A 20,716-nucleotide genomic window follows, 5' to 3' on the forward strand; every position below is an offset into this window, starting at 1 on the left:
TTAATGAAATTCTTTATGCATACATATATAATACTTTTATATATCTATAAGAGGTAAAGGTTGACGAGGAAACATGAATGCATAGTTAACTCGTCTAACGTTCAAAAGCATAGAAAAAACTTAATTTGTTTTTCTTCCATTTTTTTTTTTCGTTTTCGTTTTCTTTTTTTGTTGTTCTAACGCATTCATCCGATTATGCACGAATAATGATAGGTGATAAATGGTGTTATTATTTTACGTCATTCTCGTCGACATTTCTTTTCTTTTCTTCCCTTTTTTTTTTTTCCATTCCTTTTTTAGGAGAATATTCTCATAAGTGGCGGACAATAAAAATTCGCGAGTCATTTGTAATAAGAAACCGGTTAAATGGCATGAATAAATAAATAATACAAAAATAATAATTCTTCACCAACTCATACTTATTTTATCTTCCTATTTAACTAAGTATAAACATGACGAATATATATATATATATATATATATATATATATATATATATATATATGAGATAGAATACATTCTTATAAAAAGCTGTCTCTCTTTTTCCTTGTTCTTTCTCTTTTATTTCTTATATGGAATGTATTCAATCTCATATATATATATTCCTTGTTATTATTATTTTCTTTTATTATTATTTTTTTTTTAACTAATACGTAACGATCCTTAAAATAATTCTTACGATAAAAGAAGGATTATACAATCGATCGATTAGTTCAATATCGATTGGCACTATTTCAAAATTTTTCCACTGAATTATGATCTTTTTTCTCCATCTCTTCTATTCCTTTTTATTCATCTTCATTTTTCTTCGTTTTTCCTTTTTTTTAATCTCCGACAAATACAATATATCCCTTGTTATTATTTTTTGATATTATTTTTCTTTGCTTCCTGTTACTTTCAAAAGGAAATATATTTGCATATGCAGAAATATCTCTGGAACAATGTAATATTCGGAAAAAGAAAATTATAAAATTCCGAACACGTCTCACTCCGATTTTATCCGAGGGAAATTTACAATAGATTGCATATATATACATATATACATACATATATATTTATATTTATGTATGTACATATTCACATATGTATGTGTATATATGTATATATATATATACACCTATACAGGTCAACAGGTGTATGTTAAGAGAAAGAAAAGAAAAAGAAGGAGAGAGAGAGAGAGAGAGAGAGAGAGAGAAAAAGAAGAATAAGTTAAAAAAAAAGGAAAAAAACAAAACAAACAAAGAAAAGAAAATCAATACAATCTAACAATGAAAAGTTTAAAAGTTCAATGTCGACTTTGAGCGTTCGAAGAATAAACATTAGGAAATCTTTGACAGTAATGATTATTAGCTTATGTTTCCTTTTTTTTCCATTTCCACTTCCCAACCCTCTTCTCAATGAGTTACCTTGACTTTGAAACGAGATAGAAAATTTCTGGTCTCTCTTTCCTCCTCTCTCCCCATCACCCCTTTCCCCTTTCACCCCACATACCCATATATACATATGTGTGTGTATGTATGTATATATATATATATATATATATATATATATATATATATATATACACATGAACATACCAAACAAAAGTATATATATATATATATATATGTGTGTGTGTGTGTGTAAGTGTACGTGTGTATTATGTATGCGTGATAGAATGTGTAGGTGGAACACATGGTTCACAATTGTTTCAGTGATTGTATCTCTGACTAACTCTGAATAACTCAGAGATGGTAGCTGTTGGTTGGAGGGGCCAGAGGAGAAGAAGAATACCACTATAAGATCCACGCACGACGGCTTCACTCTTATTCACTTCCAGTCCGAGCATCTATCCGAACATTTATCCATTCGCGAATTGTTTCCGTGTATAAAATTCATTTGGATTCAAATTTTCTTTGAGAAAATTATATATATATATATATATATATATATATATATATATATATACACATATACATATCTTCTTTCTCGTCTTATCAAAATTTAAATTCGATCAAACAGAAGCAAACAATCATGAAGTGTGACGTCTTATTCCTTGTCAATCTGATCTTACTTTTTTTGATCGTCGATCTTGGCCAATCGATGGATTTACGTGAGTAAATGAAATCGGAGAGAATTTAAAAAAAAAAAAAAAAAAAAAAAAGAAAAAAGAAACAAGAAAAAAAGGAAGAAAGAAAGAAAGGAAAAAGAGAGATAGAGATAGAATGAGAGAGAGAGAGAGAGAGAGAGAGAAGTTATTAATTTATTCCTTTTTCACGAAAATTTTTATTCTCAAGTTTAATTCTCAATCAAAAAGACATTAAGTTTCTACTTTTCTTTTTTTCTTTTTCCTCGTTTTTTTTTTTTCTGTAGAAATCTTCGATCATGAATGAAACGTTATAATTTTTAAATATATATATATATATATATATATATATAAGGTTGGAAACTATGAAACGGGCATTGAATGAAGATAAAAAAACTGAACAAGAACGCCCGTTTCATAGTTTCCAACCTAATATATAAAAATTATTTTTTACTTTATTTTATCATTTTTATTAAATTTTATTTCTCTTCAGCCGATTTTCTACATATTTGTGAACGCACCGATCCTAACATCATTAATTGCATCACCGAAAGTGTAGAATCTTTGAAGCCTTATCTTCAGAAAGGTGTACCAGAATACAATATACCATCATTGGAGCCACTTTTATTAAAACAATTGATTGTTAGCGAAAAATCTGGTTTAAAAATAAGTGCGAAGAATGTAGAAGCTTATGGTGCCAGTGATTTTACCATAACCGATCTGAAGTAAGCTGTGTTATTATACTTAAAATTAAATATTTAATGATGATACAGATATAATACAATATTTTGACGATATCTAATAACAGATAATTAATAAGAATTTTAATCGATTCTATCTATCGTATTCTAAGAGTTACGCTTTAGAAGGAGAAAAGAAAAAAAGAAAAAACAAAAAAAAGAAAAGATAATGGAAAATTAGTCATGAATTATTAATTGAATGGCAACGTGTATTTCGATTAATCTCATTAGCCATTGAATATTGATTTGTTACTTACTCCTTAGCAAATATAATTTATTCATCCTTTTTTTTTCTTATTTATTTATTTTTTTTTTTCTTCTTTTAATTGCACAGTAAAATCTTAATTAACATAGACGAACATTCAAGATAAGAATAATAAAAATGACCGATTATTACTGAACGTTTTAAAAAACTTCTCGATACTTTTCTTTTTTACTTCTTTTTATTATTATTGCATTCTTTTTTTTTCTTTTTTTATTTTTTATTTTTTTTTTTTATAATTCGAGGATAAATGAATAATATCTTCTTTCCTTTTGATATAAAAGAATGTGAAGGTCGAAGATCGTATAAAATTTGGTAATATTGAACCGGTTGTATTAAATCTGTTAAAATAATCGCGAGAATAAGAAGATTTTTATGAATGACTATGAGTCACGGAGTTTAATGAATAACCATGAATTAGAAAACATGAGAAATTATAGTTCGAAAGGCTATGTAATACTGTAGCATCGTCATATCGTATTGGATTACAAGGATGAAATCAATCGATATCTTTCATTCTTGTAATCCTTGTAACCACAAATGATACGACTATGTTTTATACCGCGAGAAAATTGACATGTGGCTCTTGATGATCAATTAATATCAATAACGAGAACTATCCGAGATGTACAGTCATCTTTGTGATTTATTTTATTAACGTGCGAAACTTTCAAGTAACGACATCGTGAGAAAACAATTCTTAATGTGACTTTACTCAATGAAATTGTTTTATTTTTTTTTTAAATTGATGAATGATGTTGGTCTCAAAATTATTATTACTATTATTATTATTATTATTATTATTATCATTATTATTATTATTACTATTTTTTTTGTTTAACTTCATTCATTACAAAATCATCTAAAGCTTTATGAATATGTCATTATTGATCATTTCTTCATGTAATTCTTTTCTTACGTTTTTTGTTTTTGTTTTCCTATTTTTATTTTTATTTTTATTTATATCTTTTTTTTTTTCCTTTTTTCTTTTTTCTTTTTTTTTTTTTAATATTAAAGAAAAGATTAATCGGATTTATCACGAGACCTTCAAGATTCATTGAATAACACACGATCAGTTAAAATTATTAACTAATAACAAACAAAAAAGAAAAGAACAAAAAAAGAAGAAGAAAAAAAAAAGAAGATACATTTTATTCCGACGAATAAAATTACATCGGAATAATTTCTATCGAATAAAATCAATTTATATACTCTATCATGACGAATTATTGTTTTCTATCTTGTTGCTGTTGTTTTTTTTTCCTTTTTCTTTCTTTAAAAAAAAAAAAAAAAAAAAAAAAAAAAAAAAAAAAAAAAAAAAAAAAAAAAAAAAACATATAATTACACAAAAAAGCTGTTAGACAGATATATATATATATTTATCGATTTATAAAAGATCCCTGATGTTTAATAGTTTCGCACGAGTGGATCATTGATATGGTAAAAAAAAAAAAAAAAAAGAAAAAAAAAAAAGTAATAGACTGTTTACTTTTCTATCTTGTGTTCTTGAAAAGAAAGATATTAAAAAACGATTGAACAGTTAAGTCGATTTGTAGAGAGGATCCTTGATGTTCGCTAGGTTTCGCATGAATGATCACTAATATCCTATAAAAGAAAAAAATGAAAAAAATGAAAAAAAAAAGAAAAAAAAAAAAAAAGAAAAAGAAAAAGAAAAAGAGAGAAGAAAGAAAAACAGAAGAAGATAGAAAGAAATAAAACGAACAAAATTACGTTGATTGATCATTCGATCTTCGCGAGCAAGATTACTTTATATTCCGATTACGATATTGAATACGGCCGTGACACGAGTGCTTGAAATGCGAATTCGAAAACAATTGTCGTATTACTACATGGGTATGGTTGTTATCTTATGTATATATAGAAAAAAAAGAAAAAAAAAAAAAAATAGAGAGATAGAAAGAACAAAGAGGATAATCCTTGATAGTTTAATAAAATAGTGAAAATAACGGAAACGATCATTTGAAATACGAATTAGTGGAAGTATACCAATGTGGTTGACCTGAAAAATATTCTACTGTCATCTTCTTTCTCATTCTTTTTTTCTTTTTAAATTTATTTTTATTTTCTACTTTTTCTTTTTTCTTTTTTTTTTTTCTTTTACTTTCGTGTTTGCCTTGTCTTCAATTATGCCATGTTTAATGTGAAAAATAATCTTTTCTCTTATTGGCGCTTTTTTATTTTTGTACTTTCTTTCGTGCTTGTTTAATTATCGTGCACAGCATTATCAAACATAAAAAAAAAAAAAAAAAAAAAAAAAAAGAAAAACAAAAAGGAATCATCGAACGATACTTGTTTAGGATTTATAACAAAGCCTGTTCCTGAATTTATTAAATCTCACTTGTATCAAATCATTTCTTTTCTTTTGCTTTTCTAAAAAAAACATATTTTTCTAAATATTGATTTTTATTTTCCAAGAAAACTCAGAACGATCATCATTAGCCGATATAATTTTAAAGGATTATTCGAAAGATAATTTATTTTGAAATGAGTGAATGATTCATAAATAATTATTAATTATTAATTTTCACTTTTTCTTTTTCTTAATCAATAGATCTTTCAGTGTAATCACCTAAATAAAGAAAAAAAGAAAAAGAAAAAGAAAAGAAAAAAAAAAAGAAAAAAAAAAAAAAAAGAGAGAGAAAAGAAATTCTTTTTCCTCATAAAATCGACGCAGACGTTACACTTATAATTTATTTTCACTTATACATTTAATTAATTCTTTAATTAATAATTTAATTAATTAATTCACTTATAAATATTTTTTTTTGTTCCCTCCAAACCACAGGGTAAACTTTGACGATTTGACGTTCGCAATGGATATCAAACTGCCGCACTTACACGTAATAGGCACATACGAGATCAATGGAAAAATATTACTTTTGCCAATTGAAGGATCTGGTCCAATGACTGGAAACTTCACTCAATGTGTCGGATCGGTCAATATACATGCCACGAAAAAACAATTACCAAGCGGGGAGAATCATGTGCAGATTGAAGAATTTAAAATGAAAATCACAGTTGGTAAGGGTAATCTAAATCTAGAGAATCTTTTTGGCGGTGAAAAGGTACTCGGTGATGTTATTAATTCAGCTATCAACAGCAATTTCGATGCATTCGTTAAAGAATTACAGCCATTGATAGAGAGAACATTATCGGACGCTTTTCGTGAGATCGCTAATAGTATTGTCAGTAATTTCACTTACGAGCAATTATTCCCATAAAATTGAAGGAAAAAGGAAGAAAATGTAAGAGGAAAGAAAGAAGAAAAAAAAAAGAACGAAGAAAGGAGACAAAAAAAAAAACAAAGAAAGGAAAAGAATATAAAACAAAATGAAACAAATCGAAACGAATGTCTGACGATACGAATGACGATTCCCTAAAGCGATTATGTCAATGATCAAACATCGATTATAATCAATTCGTCAATTGTCATTGTCAAAAAAATTTCAAACGCTACCTCTGAATTTTTAACATACTTAAAAATATTCCAAACATTATACGATAAAATCGATCCACCTCGATAATTCGTTCCATCCTTTTCTATTCTCTTTACAATACGGATTATAATATATATATATATATATATATATATATATGTGTGTGTATATATATATATTTATCTTATTATCTTGTTTCGTTAAAAGTTCTTCGATGTTATGTGATAACATTTCGACAATGTAGACATTTTATTGATGCTTCCGATCGTAAAATTCTCAAATGAGTTTTAATTTATATTCAACAACTATTATCTCTTAAAAAGCTTTTTCTTTTCTTTTTTTCTTTTATTGGTATACATAACTTTTCATTCGATTTGTATTAAAATGTCACCTGAGACTCGTATGACTCAAACTGAGGGCGATGACATTAACGAGGAAAAAAAAAAGAAAAGAAAAAAAAACTAACAAATGTAAAAATAAATGATCCTAATTATCATTAAGAGATTGTTAAAAAATTTATTTTTTTGAAATTGATAAGAGAATATTAAATGGAACGAATGATCATTTACAATATCTATGTAATATGTATATATATATATATATATATATATATATATATATATATATATATATATATATATATATATATTAAATGTCTTGATATTATTTTTCGAAACAAAAAGAAAGAAAGAAAAAAAAAAAAAGAAAAAAAAGAAAAGACAAGGAAAAAAAAAGAAAATAAAAAATAAAAAAAAAAAAAAAACCACGAACTAGCGACTTTCATTAACGTCTAGCGACTATATACAATAGATAATATATACTCTGGTCGATAGGTATTATAAACAGGTGTATTTACTTTACAAATAGTCAATAATTCATAAGAATAAAGGAATCGTTGTATTAAAAAACTTTTATTTGATTATTTTTGAAAGGAACATGTTTAAAAAATAAGAAGATAATTCCGTTTCTCCAATTGCGATAATATTACAAGATAATTATTTCGTGAAGATTGAATGAGTAAGAAAGAAAAGGTAATTGTGTTCGGTAAACAATTTAGAAAAAAAAAAAAAAAAAAAAAATAACAACAACAATAATAATAATAACTATTCTATTCGAGATTTTTCTTATTAAAGCTATCATAAGATCGGACAAGAAATTGACCTATTTCGAAGAAAGACGTACGAAAGAATGAACTACTCTTTCACGATAATTACCAAGGTCATTATGATGTTGCGTTATCTATGTAACTCATTATTGCGTTTCTGTATTTGCTAACATTAACAATTCGTCGTTATTCCATCAGAACAAATATTTTATCATCTTGAGTCACTTTCTCTTTATTCTTTTTCGATCCCTTTTTAAACAATAATAACTTGTTTTTTTTTCTTCCTTTTTAAATTATTTTTTAACTTATTTATTCATTTTTCTTCCTATCCTATTTCTTTTCTTTAAAAGAAAAATTAAACGGGATTTAAGGATAGACAGGTAAAATCATCGTAAACAGGTAGAAAAAAAAAAAAAGTAAGGAAACATCATGCAAATTTAATATAAACCTCTTAATTATCAATTATCTTATTCTTTTTAGTATTTAAGAAAAAAATTAACATAAATAAAAATAAATAAATATTCATATGTATACACACACAGACACACATATACATATATATATATATATATATATATATATATATATAAAAGCCTTATCCGAGTAACTAAGTTCGAAAGAAAAAGAAAAAATAAAAGAAAAAAAAAAAAAAAAAAACAAAAAAAAAGAAAAAGAAAAAAACAGAAAGAAAAGAAGATTTATTCCCGATCAGGTAAAATTTCGTCATAATAAAAATGTTTAACAATGTTGTTACTAATTTTGAGTACATTATCCGAAATACTCTTTTCTATGCTTGGCAAAATAATAGCGACCATGTCTTTTTTGTTACTGTTGAAGATATTACTGATAATCTCCCTTAAGGTGTTATCGGTGTTATTTCCTGGTTCTATATTCATAATGATATCCTTGATGTCGAGTTTAGTTGTCATTGAAAAGTAGTATATATATTTCTTACCATCCTTTTCTATTAGCTTATAACGGAGCAACACTTTTGCCGTCACGTTATCTGTAAAATAAATAATAAATATTCAAAATAAATAAATATTCAAGGAAAAAAGATCTCTATATCGAAATATATCGTAAAATTGACAAATGTTATTTGAGATTCGATGAAAAAAAGAAAAGAAAGGGAAAAAGAAAAAAAAAAAAAAATAAGAAAAAATAATGAAAAAAAGAAGAAGAAAAAGTAATGAAAAGAAAGATAGAACAAAAAATGACAAACGCGTAATACGTAATGTATCATTACGCAATTAAACAGATCGCTTAGAAATAATAATTATTCTAGATGAGATATATTTAAAAATGATCGATTATTATCGTGAATAATAAAAATTGTTTTACTTGTGTCTGCCTTGATATTTCCATCGCCAACGAAAGGAACTAAAATTTTCGTATTTATATCGTAAGCAGTTTCGATCTTTATTTGTTTAAATATAACTGTTGTATCGATTTGTTGTTTCTTTAAATCAGTTTTCAAATTTATTATTTGGAAAGTATCGATGCCGTAGATCTGCACGTTTTCTGCTTTTATCTGAAAATTTGGCTCATCGGCGAATATTAGTTTTTTCAAAGTTAACGGAGATATTTTTGGGACATCCAATTCTGGTATTCCTGTTATTAATTTATCTCGAATTAATTCGATGCTGTTAATGACACATTCGTCCAATTTTGGATTCCTCCGACCGCATATATTAATGTACGAGGCTACGAAATAAAATAATAATTAAAATAAGATTAAAATTAAACAAATAAAATATGAAATTAATAAAATGAAGTAAAATAAAAATATAAAAAAAAAATAAATAAATAAAATAAAAAGAAAAGAAAGGAAAAGAAGTCGTTCGAATTTTCATTAGATTCGTTACGTTTAAATAATTTTCTTTTTGTATGACTTTGATTATTTCTCATAGTCACTTCTTGCTATCAAGAAAAAAAAAAACAGAAAAACAGAACAAAAAATATATATATATATATATATATACGCATATAGTTAAATAGTAGTTTATCGAATCATTATCCTTGGATTATTATTTTTCTTTTTTATTTTATATTCCTCTCTGTCTCTCTTGTTTCTTTTTCCTTTTTTTTTTTTTTACTAACTCGACTTTATATCACATTTCTATGTCGTTAAATCGTTCAAAGTGTAATCACATTAATCAAATACTAAGTCCAACTTTTTCATTTCGATCATTCGATATTTCAATGCATGAAACATTCTTTAACTTTCGGTTTTGTTTTCGTCTTTTTTATTTTTACTTTTATTCTTATTTATTTATTTCTTTTTCTTTTTCTTTTCCTTTTTTTTTTTTTTTTTTGATATATTTACTTCTCCTCCGACGATTTATTTTATCGTCGTAAATTCAACACCGCTTTCTATCAATCCTTTTATTATTATCATTATCATTATTATTATTATTATTATTATTATTATTATTATTATTATTATTATTATTATTATTATTATTATTATAAAAATCGCACATGGATAAAAATTGGACAGTAACTAGCAACAAATTATCCTTTTTTTCCACATTTCAAAAACACGAAAATGAAAATCTCATGAAAAAGAAAACAAAAACGAACAAAGAACAAAAAATATAAAATTTTATACGACGTATTTTATTAATACTATTGTTAAGTAAAAAAAAAAAAAAAAAGGGAACATTTTATTCCTATTAATTAAATTCATAAACACTTACGAATTTCAGTCATCGCAAGATTAGCCAAAAGAAGTAGTACGAAAGATTTGACGAACATTTCGAAATATTATAGATTATTAAAATATAATAAGAGTAGAATACATCCACACGGATTAAAGCGCGTTAAAAGACTGCAAGAATATATGAGCATGTTTTATTTCTTCTGGTATTTATATATACTTTGCGGAACTCAATCCTTCTTTCTAAGATGTATAAACATGAATCATCAAAGTCCAGGGCCATGGTCGAATGAGATATCTACCTATCAGCTGTTAATATTTCCCTCTTTTTGCATTGATGTATGTCTCTTACATTTTTTCTTTTACTATTTTTATAATTATTTTTCTCATGAGAACGTATGCAGAGAATTATACTTACATCAAATTCATAGTTTTTTTCATTTGTTATATTTCATTATTTTCCTTGTTTCTCTCTCTCTCTCTCTCTCTCTCTCTCTCTCTCTCTATTTCATTCATAAATATAATTGTGAATCATATAAACATAAACATTTATTAGCGTGGTAAATTTTATGTATATTATATACATTATATATATATATATATATATGTAATGAGGAATAGATACGTGTATGCATGTCTGATTAGATATAAACGTGTGTTATGTATACTTAATGAAATATAAAAATTCTTTAATAAATTTTTTCAATCAAAGAAATATCTAAAATTTAATTAAAAAATTATTCCTTTTCTCTCTCTCTCTCTCTCTCTCTCTCTCTATCTTTCTCTTTCTTTTTCTTTTTCATAAATTCACTTTAATGCCTGACTAATCGTTAATATTTTTCTTCCTTCTCGTTTGTTGTCCATATAAAAATAAACATTAAATCAATCTTCGTCACTGTGTATTTGTTGACAGTCAAAGATCTTGAAAATTTCTATGGAATTTTTTCTTCGTTAATTGTTTGTCTCCTACGTACTGAAAGACTTTATTATTTCCAAGAAATAGAAACAAGTTTATTTCATTTTGTACAAACAATTATAATCGATTTAAAGTTTTCAAGATATATATATATATATTAATATTCACGAAATGCAACAGTATCGTTTAATAATAATGATGAGAAATAATATGAATATTGTTATTATGATGACGAGATTTAAATAATCTGATTGTAATTAACGGATACGTGATTGACTTTGTTCTACATTACGTTATGAATCTTATACATTCATGCCCCCCCCTCCTCCTCCCTCTAAAAGATCAACAAAATCTATTTTTATTTCTAAATGAAAAAGATATAGATATTCATTGTACGAAAATAGTAAAAGATCAAAAGAAAAATAAATAAACAGATAGATAGATAGTGATAGTGATAGAGAGAGAGAGAGAGAGAGAGAGAGAGAGAGAGAAAAGAATGCTTGAACTATTCGCAATTCCTAAAGACAGAAATGGCATTCGTACTTCGCGAGAAATAGAAAGTCGATGAGGTGAAACCGTTTTTCTATCCTTTTACTTTGTTTCCTCTCTCGTTTCAATTAAATTACGAGCTACATTTCTAAGTGATTATATTTTTACATTTTCACTTTTTAAAGGGACGAAAAGTGTTATCAATCGATGGAGCTAATAAATTAAATAATATCTGAACAAATTAAATGGACGTTCGTAAAAGAGAGAAAAAGATTGGATAGATAATCGATGAGAACAAAAGGAAAGAGACAAATTTTACTTTGGTTCGAAAAAAGTGAAGAAAAAAGAAAAGGAAAAGAAATCAGAAACATTTCTCTTTTTCTTTTTTTTTTTTTTTTTTTTTTCTTCTTCTTTTTGCTTCACTTCTTTTCTCGGCTTCGAATGATAAAAAAATTATTTAAAAAAAAGAAAAAACCGATATTTTTCATTTACAAAGAAAAAAGTATTATTAATTCACAGATCTTAATCAAAATCTGACATTAAATGATCCTTTTAGAAAAAATGATATCAGAAAAAGGAGAAAGAGAAAAACTGGATGAAAAAATAATATAGAAGAAATAAAAGGAGGAAGAAATAAGAACGTAACGAAAAATGATCTGACATTAAACGGATTCTAAGAAAATAATTTCTAAAATAAAAAGAAAAAAAGATTATGACAAAGAAAGAAGTGTAAAATAATTTTCTTATGAGGACAGTTGAAAAAGCTGACACAATTGATAAAAATTGATATAATAATAATGATAATTAAATCGCAAATCTGATCAAAATCTGATATTAAACGATCTCAAAAAATATTATAGAATATTAATTATATAATATATATATATATATTATATAATATTTTTAACGACGTAATAATAAGAATAATTAAATCACAATAAAAATCTGACATTAAACGATCTTAAAAAATATTATATAATATATAAATTATATATCTTATATATACATGTATATAAAAGAAAAAAAAAAAAGGATTATAGAAAAAAATAAAAGTACTTTTGTTATGAACGCAGTTGAAAAGAAAACAAATGACAGAACAGGAAGAAATTAATAATAAGGATAATTAAAATGCAGATCTAATTAAAATCTTACATTAAACGATCGTATAAAAAAAAAAAAAAAAAAAAAAAAAAAAAAAAAAAAAAAAAAAAAAAAAGATTTTTCTTAGAAAAATATTGAAAAAGCATAGTTAACTGAGTTCAAGTAGGAAAAGGTAGGGGGTTATGTGGATCGATGAAAAGTTGATTCTTTTAACCAATTCACAAGCATACGTTCTCCGATCCCGTTAGGCAAGATATCGTTGGTATGAACCAATAGCCGTCAAGTGGCACGAGGTAATCAACTGTAACCGAATGTAATAGTAGCAAGAATCTCAGAAGCTACGTCTTGAATTTTAGCGTATACTATAGCGTATAGTTCAACGATAGGACATAGGCATCATCATTATCATCACTGTAACGTTTGCGTACGCGTCGATAGTATTAAATTTAAAATCGACTATTTTGTGATCACATTGTAAAATTGGTTATTTTGGTTTTGGATCTTTACGTCGTTCTCCTCATTTGGATCAATTCTCTCGCCATGGTTTCCATCTACGTATTCATCGAAATCTGGTACGTTTATTTGTACCATCATTCATTTTGGAATTTTCCTTTTTTCCTCTACTTCTTTTTCTTTCCCTACTTTTCTTTTCTTTTTTTTTTTTTTGGATCTATAGATCGTTCTTTGTTTTCTTTCTTTTCTTTTCTTTTTTTTTTTTTTTTTTTTTCATTATCATTGTTCCTTGATACTTAGTGCTCGTAAATAGTTATACACTTTTCACGATCATCCCTTAGATTTTGTTCCATATAATAATAATAATAGTAGTAATAATAATAATAATAATAATAATAATAATAATAATAGTAAAAATTAATGTGCATTGATCGTGCATGATCAAAGATTGTTTAGTAAAAAAAAAAAAAAAAAAGAAAATAAAATAAAATAAAATAAAATAAAAAAAAAGAAATAGAAAGAAAACAAAAAAATGAATCGCTTTTATTAGTCTCTCCTTCTTCTTTTTGTTTTTACGATGCTTTACGTGATAAAATAGTGCTACTGATATTGCAAGAAAATTGACATAAAGATGTAAATGCAACAAAAAAGGAATTAAGAAAAAAAGAAAAGAAAAGTATAAGAAGATCTATCGATCCTAATGAGCGTCTTCCCCCTTTTATCGGAGAATCATTACCGCATTAATTGTTCGATTATTAATTACATAAACGGTAAATATTAATTATATGATTACATAGTTTTATTTAGATCAAGAAACGATCTAAAAATTAGTTTAATCTTCATAAAATACTTTTATTTTTTCTCTCTGCACATATTCTAATTGATATTATCGATATTATAAAAAAAAATCGATCTTTGTTTTTATACACAAAAAAAAAAAGAAAAAAAAATTAGATAAGTATTACGATTATGTCTGGGACGTTTAAATTCTTCACTATATTACGTATTCGTATACAAACACGCACGCACGCAAGTATATATGCATGTTAATATCACTTTTCCTTTTTTATTTTATTTTATTTATTCTTATTTCTATTCTTTTTTTTTTATATTTCTTTTATTTCTTTTTATTATTATTATTATTATTTTTTTTTTTTTTTTGTTTGAACCAATCTCACATGTTACGACACACAGTTATTATGTCACCGCCATACTTCGCTTCCATTAAATATCGACTATCCAGTTGACTTTTACTTGAATTATAAATTCCATCATTTCAATTTATATAAAAACATATTAATACGATAATTTATTCTTCTTTCTTATTTCTTTTTCCTTTTTTTTTTTCTTTTTTCATCATGCATAAAATCATCATAATTATTTCTAAATACTGAAATAGACTGATATATTATGCGAACTTTGAACTTATAAGAAGAACTAATCGATGTAGATTACAATCTGAAAAATACTTCGTCGAATTAATTATCACGTATAATGATGACACAAGTTTAATGTTACATTGAATATACAAAAAAATAAAAAAAAAAAAAGAAAGAAGTATTTTCGTCGTTCTATGGAAGAATAATTACAGTGAATTCGTTCAATATTCATTTTTATCGTGTCAAGGTAATGAAAAAAAAAAAAAAAAAAAAAGAAAAAAAGGAGAAGAAAAAAGAAAAAAAAAATAAATAGAAAATAACGAACGTGAAGGCACAGTAGTCTTCTTTGTTAAATCATTAATGTTATGAATCACGTTTTACGTATTCAATGTCGTTCCTTTATTTCTCAAATAACTCCGTGACACGAACATTGTGATTATGGTCTTTGGTTGTGTAATCGATTATCGATTTATATCGACATATCTTAATAATAATAAATAAATCAATCGTAAAATGACGACATACAGCATATGATCATTTAATTATTAAATATTAATAATAAAAAATTTATTATACGATTATTATTATGCTTCAATGAATATTTCAAATATGATGCGATCATTATTATTATTTTTTTTTTTTTATATTAACATTTATGGATCATTAATAAAGCAATAAAAGTTTTTTATTCGTTTAAACATTGAAAAATAATGAAATATACTTATTCACTTATTTATTTTCTTTTTATTATTATTTTTACTTTTTTTTTTTCTTTTCCCCCTTCAACTTTTTTCTTTTCTTTTTTGCAGCTTTGCATTGATTCTATTTAGGAATGTCGACTCTGCATTACGTAAGTATAAATAAAGGATTGAAAATCATCTCAATCTGAAACAATCAAGGACAATTGACCGCAGATAATGATCACCGGATGATAATGACCAGCACGATGAACTTTCACTATACTACGTGAATATATGAAAATAATCAAATGCAATCGTCGTTAATAATAATAAATCTAAATGTTATCTCTAATCAATCAATTATCAGTTTTCGTCATTGATTGTTATAAATGTAAATTTTTCAATAATACGTGTGTTATTTTATCAAACACATCTTGAAAAATAAATTTAACAAATTTTTATAAAATTCCATTTGAAATAATTTCTTTTCTTTTTTTTTTCTTTTTTTTTTTTAAATGGTTCATATTTAGAAACCATCTTTATTGTTGTTGTTGTTGTTGTTATTTTTTTTTTTTTTTTTTCTATATAATTATAAAAGTATTACACGTTTATATTTGTGTTTATAGCTCCATATATAAAAGTATGTAAAAAACACGATCCTAATATAAACGAATGTGTAATGAATTCGATTGAGAATCTTCGTGAGAAATTGGCTGAAGGAATTCCTGAACTCGATACACCGGCTATCGAACCATTAAAATTAAGTCAAATTCGTTTATTGAGAGGACCAACTGGCGCTAGGCTCGATATCAATCTTACTGATATTCAGGTGCTATTATAAATTATTTTAATTGATATATTTTTTAATTGACAAATGTCGATCAATTTAATCAATAATTCAATGTAACAATTTGAATTAACCTATTGAATTTCATTGAATCAAATCGATCAAAATTAAAGATATTATTTCTAAATTATTAGGTGAACGGACCGTCGACGTTTAAAATACGTGATCTCAAGGTGAACACCGATGACGTAATTTTCACATTCAAGGTCAGCTTTGAAAAGCTCAATTTTCAAGGAAAATATCAAATAGATGCTACATTGCTTTTACTCAAGCTTACTGGAGAGGGTGAACTCGTTGGAAATTTCAGTAAGTTCTATAATATATGTGTGTATCTGTGACATATATATATATATATATATATATATATATATATATATATATATATATATATATATAGCATAATTTTTTAAACAATTGTTTATTATTTTTAAACAATTGATTATTCTTACAGTAATCTTATTTTTACTGTATTACAGCTGGATATGATTCCGACATTGTCTTGAAAGCACAGAAAATTTATAGAGACAATAAAGTTTATTTACATTTCGAGAAAATGAAACTAAACATTCAAATTAGTGGTGCTAATCTTTATCTAAACAATTTATTTGCTGGCGATCCAGTTCTAGGTAAGATTATATATATATATATATATATATATATATATTTAATATATAATTATTATTATTATAATGGATAAAAGATTAGGAAGGAATGATCGACGCTTTCTTATTTTTATGATTTAGGACCAGCCAGTAATAAGATAATAAATGCTAATAGCGCATTATTAATAGAAGAAATTAAACCAGTGATGGAATCATCGTTAGCTGATCTTTTTACCAATGTTTCGAATAAAATTGTGAGAACCTTTACGTACGACGAACTATTCCCAGAGAATTGAACGAAATCTAGACAAATTAGAATCCTTTTTTCTCAAATTCATCTAATTAATTTTAATTCATTAATTAACGACAGCACACTTCACGTTTTTCAATGATACGTGCCGATACTTATACAAACGGTATATAATACTCGTAAAAGATGAAACAATAAACAAACAAATAAACAAACAAACGAAGAAAAAAAAAAAAAAAAGAAAGAAAAGAAAAAAGGAGAAAAAAAATAAAATCAAAATAAAATATATAGATATATGTATATATGTATATCTTCTAATCGTACTTATTAGAAGAATTATAAAGAGATAAAAGATTAGGGCACCAGTTCAGCTTTCGTAAGAACACCGAGTGCTCGAGCTGCTAATGCTCTGCTAATCGTTGCAGCTGTGTCCTCGATGATAGGACTTGCTATGTCAAGAACTAATCGTGGATTAGAATTGAAGAATGTTGCTGCTGCGTCAGCTAAAATAATAATAAAAATATTACGTGACCAATATATATGTATGTATGTATATATATATGTATATATGCCTATACGTATATATGTAATAGAGCGAAAAAAAAAAAAAAAAAAAAAAGATAAATTAAATATAACTTTTCTAATCACCAGCTACAGTATGAGAAGGCGGTGCCTTCAATTTAATATTTCCACTCCCAACACGAATTTTTGTATCTAATTTATCGATCTCTAGCCTTTGTATGCCATCCTTGTCGGTAATTTCTTTCCCTTGTGCATTAACTTTTGCCTCAGTATTAGCTAAAAAAAAAAAAAAAAAAAAAAAAAAAAAGAAAGAAAAAAAGTATAAAACAATAAATAAATAAATAAATAAATATATATATATATATATGTATTATATAAAAAATGTAAAATGTCAATATAGAAGAATTTTTTTCTCCCTTTTGTTTCTTTCTTTTTTCTTTTATATATATATTTCATAATAAATTGTGAACTCACTGAAATTTCCTTTGAAACTGCCAGCACCGTTGAGTGGTAACAATAAAAGTCTACCATGAACATCGTAATCACCTTTAACATGAACATGAGGTAATTGTACCTTTATAGATACTGTTAGATCATTGGGATTTGCATTTAGTTCCTCGACTAAGAAATTTGTTGCACCGTAAACACGTATCTGACTCATGTTCGCTTTTATTTTAAGTGCTTCTAAGTTTCTATCGACTGTTAGGGATGGCAAAAGTAGCGGATCCAATGGTGGTAATTTCAACGATGGTATACCCTTTGCCAAATAAGGTGTTATGGTTTCCAATTGTTTCAATACACATTTGTCATAAGTTGGAAGATCGCTTGTTCGTGGACAAGCTGTTACACCTGGTGCTAAAACAAAAAAGGAAAGGGGAAAAGTTAATTGAAAGAAATTGAAAAAGAAAAAGAAAAAAAAAAAAAAAAGAAAAGAAAAGAAAAGAAAAGAAATTAAACAACAAAATAAAAGGGAAAAACATTAATATTATTATACATATAGTTCTGATTTTTTTCTTTCTTTCTTTTTTCCTTTTCTTTGTTTTTCTTTTTTTATACGTGAAAAGAACCAAACGTGTTTTTCAACGTGACATTCGATGCGAAATCTAAAAATCGAAAGTAGAAAGTGAAATTACTAGCTGAGAAAGCTCGATAGCTCTTTTTATTTATTCTTTTTCCTTTCTTTCTTTCTTCCTTTTTTTTTTTCTTTTTTTTTTTTTATCGATATACGCTATAAATTAAGTTCCCCGTTGAGTTCATACGTGCATATGTTAAAATATATATATATATATATATATATATATATATATATATATATATATATGCGTCATGTATCTGTGTATGATGCGTGCGCGTATATAAATATATGTAAGCATATAAATATATGTACGAGAAATGTTTTTGCAATATATGTAAAGTGTCTATTTTGCAATAGTAGTTTTTCTATCGTTCACCTAGAATGGAATGTATGTAATGTCTGCGAGAAAGGAACGCCTACGGGCATTGTTTTAAGTTAGAAGAAACACTTTCGAACTTATACGACTTTTCTTTTGTTAAGTCTTTACATTTACGTTCCTAAGAGAAAGAAAAAGAGAGAGAGAGAGAGAGAGAGATAGAGAGAGAAACAGTAAATGAGAGAGTCGTAAAAAAAAAGAAAAATAAAAAATTTAACAAGAAGAAATTGCGAAAATCATGGATTATTCAATGACACGTAAAAAATTATTAAAGAAAAAGGATACAAGAAAAACGATAAAAAAGAAGGAAAAAAAAAAGAAAAAAAAAAAAAAGAAGAAGAAAAAAGAGAACAAGAAATAGAAATGAAAGAGAAAAGAATACAAAAAAAAAAAAAAATAAATAAATGAATAAATAAATAAATTAAATAAATAAATAGATTTTATTTTTTTCACTCACTTAAGTATTCAATAAACATAAAATAATAATATAAATATTAATGTTACTTACGTAATTCGGCGAGTATTATCCTTGATGAGATTGCGAAAATTGTCAAAAATCCTATGATTATCGTCATCCTTCCTCGTTGAGATCTATCTATCTATGAAGATCTTTGATCCAATGAATTTAGATCTCTTCAACCGTTTGTGTCTAATTATTTATGTATCTACCTATCAATCTATATATATATATATATGTGTGTGTGTGTGTGTGTGCGTTTATATACGTATTTATTTATGTATATATTATATATATATATATATGTGTGTGTGTATGTGTGTATGTGCGTGTGTGTGTACGACTATCGTAATTAGCAAGAGCGATATTGAAAATGCGTACGATGGCCTCTGTGCACGGGTATATATAAACTAAGTGTACTTTCTCCGGGTATATAGCGCCCCACTCAGCGCAATAGTGAATTTATCACGGTAGAATGGCTTCTTTTAACTTTGTCAGGGCCGTAACCAACTTGGTACAGAATTGAAATACATAATCTTTCCCTCTCTCCCTTCACCCTTCCCTCGACTAACAACATCCAATTTTTAAATAATGAAATTATTTAAATCGAGACTCTTTGTTGTTAGTTATTCCTTCTTTTTCTTTTTTTTTTTCTTCCCCCCCCCCCTCCTTTTGTTTCTACAATCATTTACGATGAATTGTCACGATTAACAAATTTATATTTTGTCATTTACATTATTTCATTATTATTATATTAATCGTAAATAATGATCAAATTATGAATATTATTATTAATCGTTATATTCATTCATTAATTAAGAATATATATATATATATATATATATATATATATACGTTGATTTAATTATGAGATATAATTTGGAATCGATTTTAATCAATTAATAGCTCCCTGATATCTTGTAATCGTATAATTATATAAAAAATTGATGATGATCATTAATTAAATTAACTTTATTATTAGCCTAATTTTTAGATATATTTTTAATAATAAAAGGAATAAAAAAGTAAATAAAAAAAGAAAAAAATAAAAAAATAAAAAAATAAAAATGAAATCTATTTGCCCATCAAATGTTATAGAAAGTTTTCCGATTATTATTATTATTATTATTATTATTATTATTATTATTATTATTATTATTATTGTTATTGTTTTTTTGTTATTTTTTTCTTTTCTTGTTTTTTTCTCTTTTTTTATAACGACGGATATACTCGTTGAACGTAACCATCATGTTTCTCGTGATTATTATTGTATATTATTT

At 25.6% G+C, this 20,716-nt stretch overlaps 4 protein-coding genes across 6 annotated transcripts; 2 read left to right on the plus strand and 2 right to left on the minus strand.

Annotated features, from left to right (window-relative positions):
- Positions 1 to 1,807: 1,807 nt before the first annotated feature.
- Positions 1,808 to 6,544, plus strand: LOC124430689 (circadian clock-controlled protein daywake-like). The gene is made up of 3 exons (XM_046977625.1): positions 1,808 to 2,092; positions 2,559 to 2,790; positions 5,874 to 6,544. Exons 1-3 carry the CDS (start codon positions 2,014 to 2,016, stop codon positions 6,307 to 6,309), a joined length of 747 nt encoding a protein of 248 aa, XP_046833581.1. The 5' UTR covers positions 1,808 to 2,013; the 3' UTR covers positions 6,310 to 6,544.
- Positions 6,545 to 8,309: 1,765 nt separating this feature from the next.
- On the minus strand, positions 8,310 to 10,746 carry LOC124430690. Its single transcript, XM_046977626.1, has 3 exons — positions 10,330 to 10,746; positions 8,972 to 9,334; positions 8,310 to 8,636 (listed from the first exon to the last, which is right to left on the minus strand). The coding sequence occupies exons 1-3, from the start codon at positions 10,385 to 10,387 to the stop codon at positions 8,329 to 8,331; spliced, it is 729 nt and encodes a 242-aa protein (XP_046833582.1). The 5' UTR covers positions 10,388 to 10,746; the 3' UTR covers positions 8,310 to 8,328.
- Positions 10,747 to 12,967: 2,221 nt separating this feature from the next.
- Positions 12,968 to 17,221, plus strand: LOC124430740. 3 transcript variants are annotated; one of them, XM_046977728.1, is made up of 6 exons: positions 12,968 to 13,367; positions 15,437 to 15,698; positions 15,934 to 16,136; positions 16,289 to 16,460; positions 16,631 to 16,780; positions 16,898 to 17,221. In XM_046977728.1, the coding sequence occupies exons 2-6, from the start codon at positions 15,647 to 15,649 to the stop codon at positions 17,050 to 17,052; spliced, it is 732 nt and encodes a 243-aa protein (XP_046833684.1). In that variant the 5' UTR covers positions 12,968 to 13,367; positions 15,437 to 15,646; the 3' UTR covers positions 17,053 to 17,221. The 3 variants fall into 3 exon arrangements, with proteins under 3 accessions (XP_046833684.1, XP_046833683.1, XP_046833685.1); XM_046977727.1 differs by having other exon boundaries at positions 15,437 to 15,477; XM_046977729.1 differs by lacking the exon at positions 12,968 to 13,367 and adding an exon at positions 14,271 to 14,293.
- A 69-nt stretch (positions 17,222 to 17,290) lies between these two features.
- LOC124430742 (circadian clock-controlled protein daywake-like) lies at positions 17,291 to 19,847 on the minus strand. Its single transcript, XM_046977730.1, has 4 exons — positions 19,488 to 19,847; positions 18,003 to 18,383; positions 17,655 to 17,804; positions 17,291 to 17,509 (listed from the first exon to the last, which is right to left on the minus strand). The coding sequence occupies exons 1-4, from the start codon at positions 19,552 to 19,554 to the stop codon at positions 17,361 to 17,363; spliced, it is 747 nt and encodes a 248-aa protein (XP_046833686.1). The 5' UTR covers positions 19,555 to 19,847; the 3' UTR covers positions 17,291 to 17,360.
- Positions 19,848 to 20,716: the final 869 nt, after the last annotated feature.

Source organism: Vespa crabro, chromosome 19, assembly GCF_910589235.1.
Source record: "Vespa crabro chromosome 19, iyVesCrab1.2, whole genome shotgun sequence".
NCBI classification, from domain to species: Eukaryota; Metazoa; Arthropoda; class Insecta; order Hymenoptera; family Vespidae; genus Vespa; species Vespa crabro.

Excerpts from the sequence above, each read along its gene's own strand:
- LOC124430689 (XM_046977625.1), top strand. The coding sequence starts at position 2,014 with ATGAAGTGTGACGTCTTATTCCTTGTCAATCTGATCTTACTTTTTTTG. Across the intron at positions 2,093-2,558 it reads TGGCCAATCGATGGATTTAC|CCGATTTTCTACATATTTGT; the intron begins GTGAGTAAATGA and ends ATTTCTCTTCAG. Across the intron at positions 2,791-5,873 it reads TTTACCATAACCGATCTGAA|GGTAAACTTTGACGATTTGA; the intron begins GTAAGCTGTGTT and ends TCCAAACCACAG.
- LOC124430690 (XM_046977626.1), bottom strand. The coding sequence starts at position 10,387 with ATGTTCGTCAAATCTTTCGTACTACTTCTTTTGGCTAATCTTGCGATG. Across the intron at positions 9,335-10,329 it reads TCTTGCGATGACTGAAATTC|CCTCGTACATTAATATATGC; the intron begins GTAAGTGTTTAT and ends TTTATTTCGTAG. Across the intron at positions 8,637-8,971 it reads AAATATCAAGGCAGACACAA|ATAACGTGACGGCAAAAGTG; the intron begins GTAAAACAATTT and ends TTTATTTTACAG.
- LOC124430740 (XM_046977727.1), top strand. The coding sequence starts at position 13,336 with ATGGTTTCCATCTACGTATTCATCGAAATCTG. Across the intron at positions 15,478-15,933 it reads GAATGTCGACTCTGCATTAC|CTCCATATATAAAAGTATGT; the intron begins GTAAGTATAAAT and ends TTGTGTTTATAG. Across the intron at positions 16,137-16,288 it reads TCAATCTTACTGATATTCAG|GTGAACGGACCGTCGACGTT; the intron begins GTGCTATTATAA and ends CTAAATTATTAG.
- LOC124430742 (XM_046977730.1), bottom strand. The coding sequence starts at position 19,554 with ATGACGATAATCATAGGATTTTTGACAATTTTCGCAATCTCATCAAGG. Across the intron at positions 18,384-19,487 it reads GATAATACTCGCCGAATTAC|CACCAGGTGTAACAGCTTGT; the intron begins GTAAGTAACATT and ends TTTTTGTTTTAG. Across the intron at positions 17,510-17,654 it reads GCCTTCTCATACTGTAGCTG|CTGACGCAGCAGCAACATTC; the intron begins GTGATTAGAAAA and ends TTATTATTTTAG.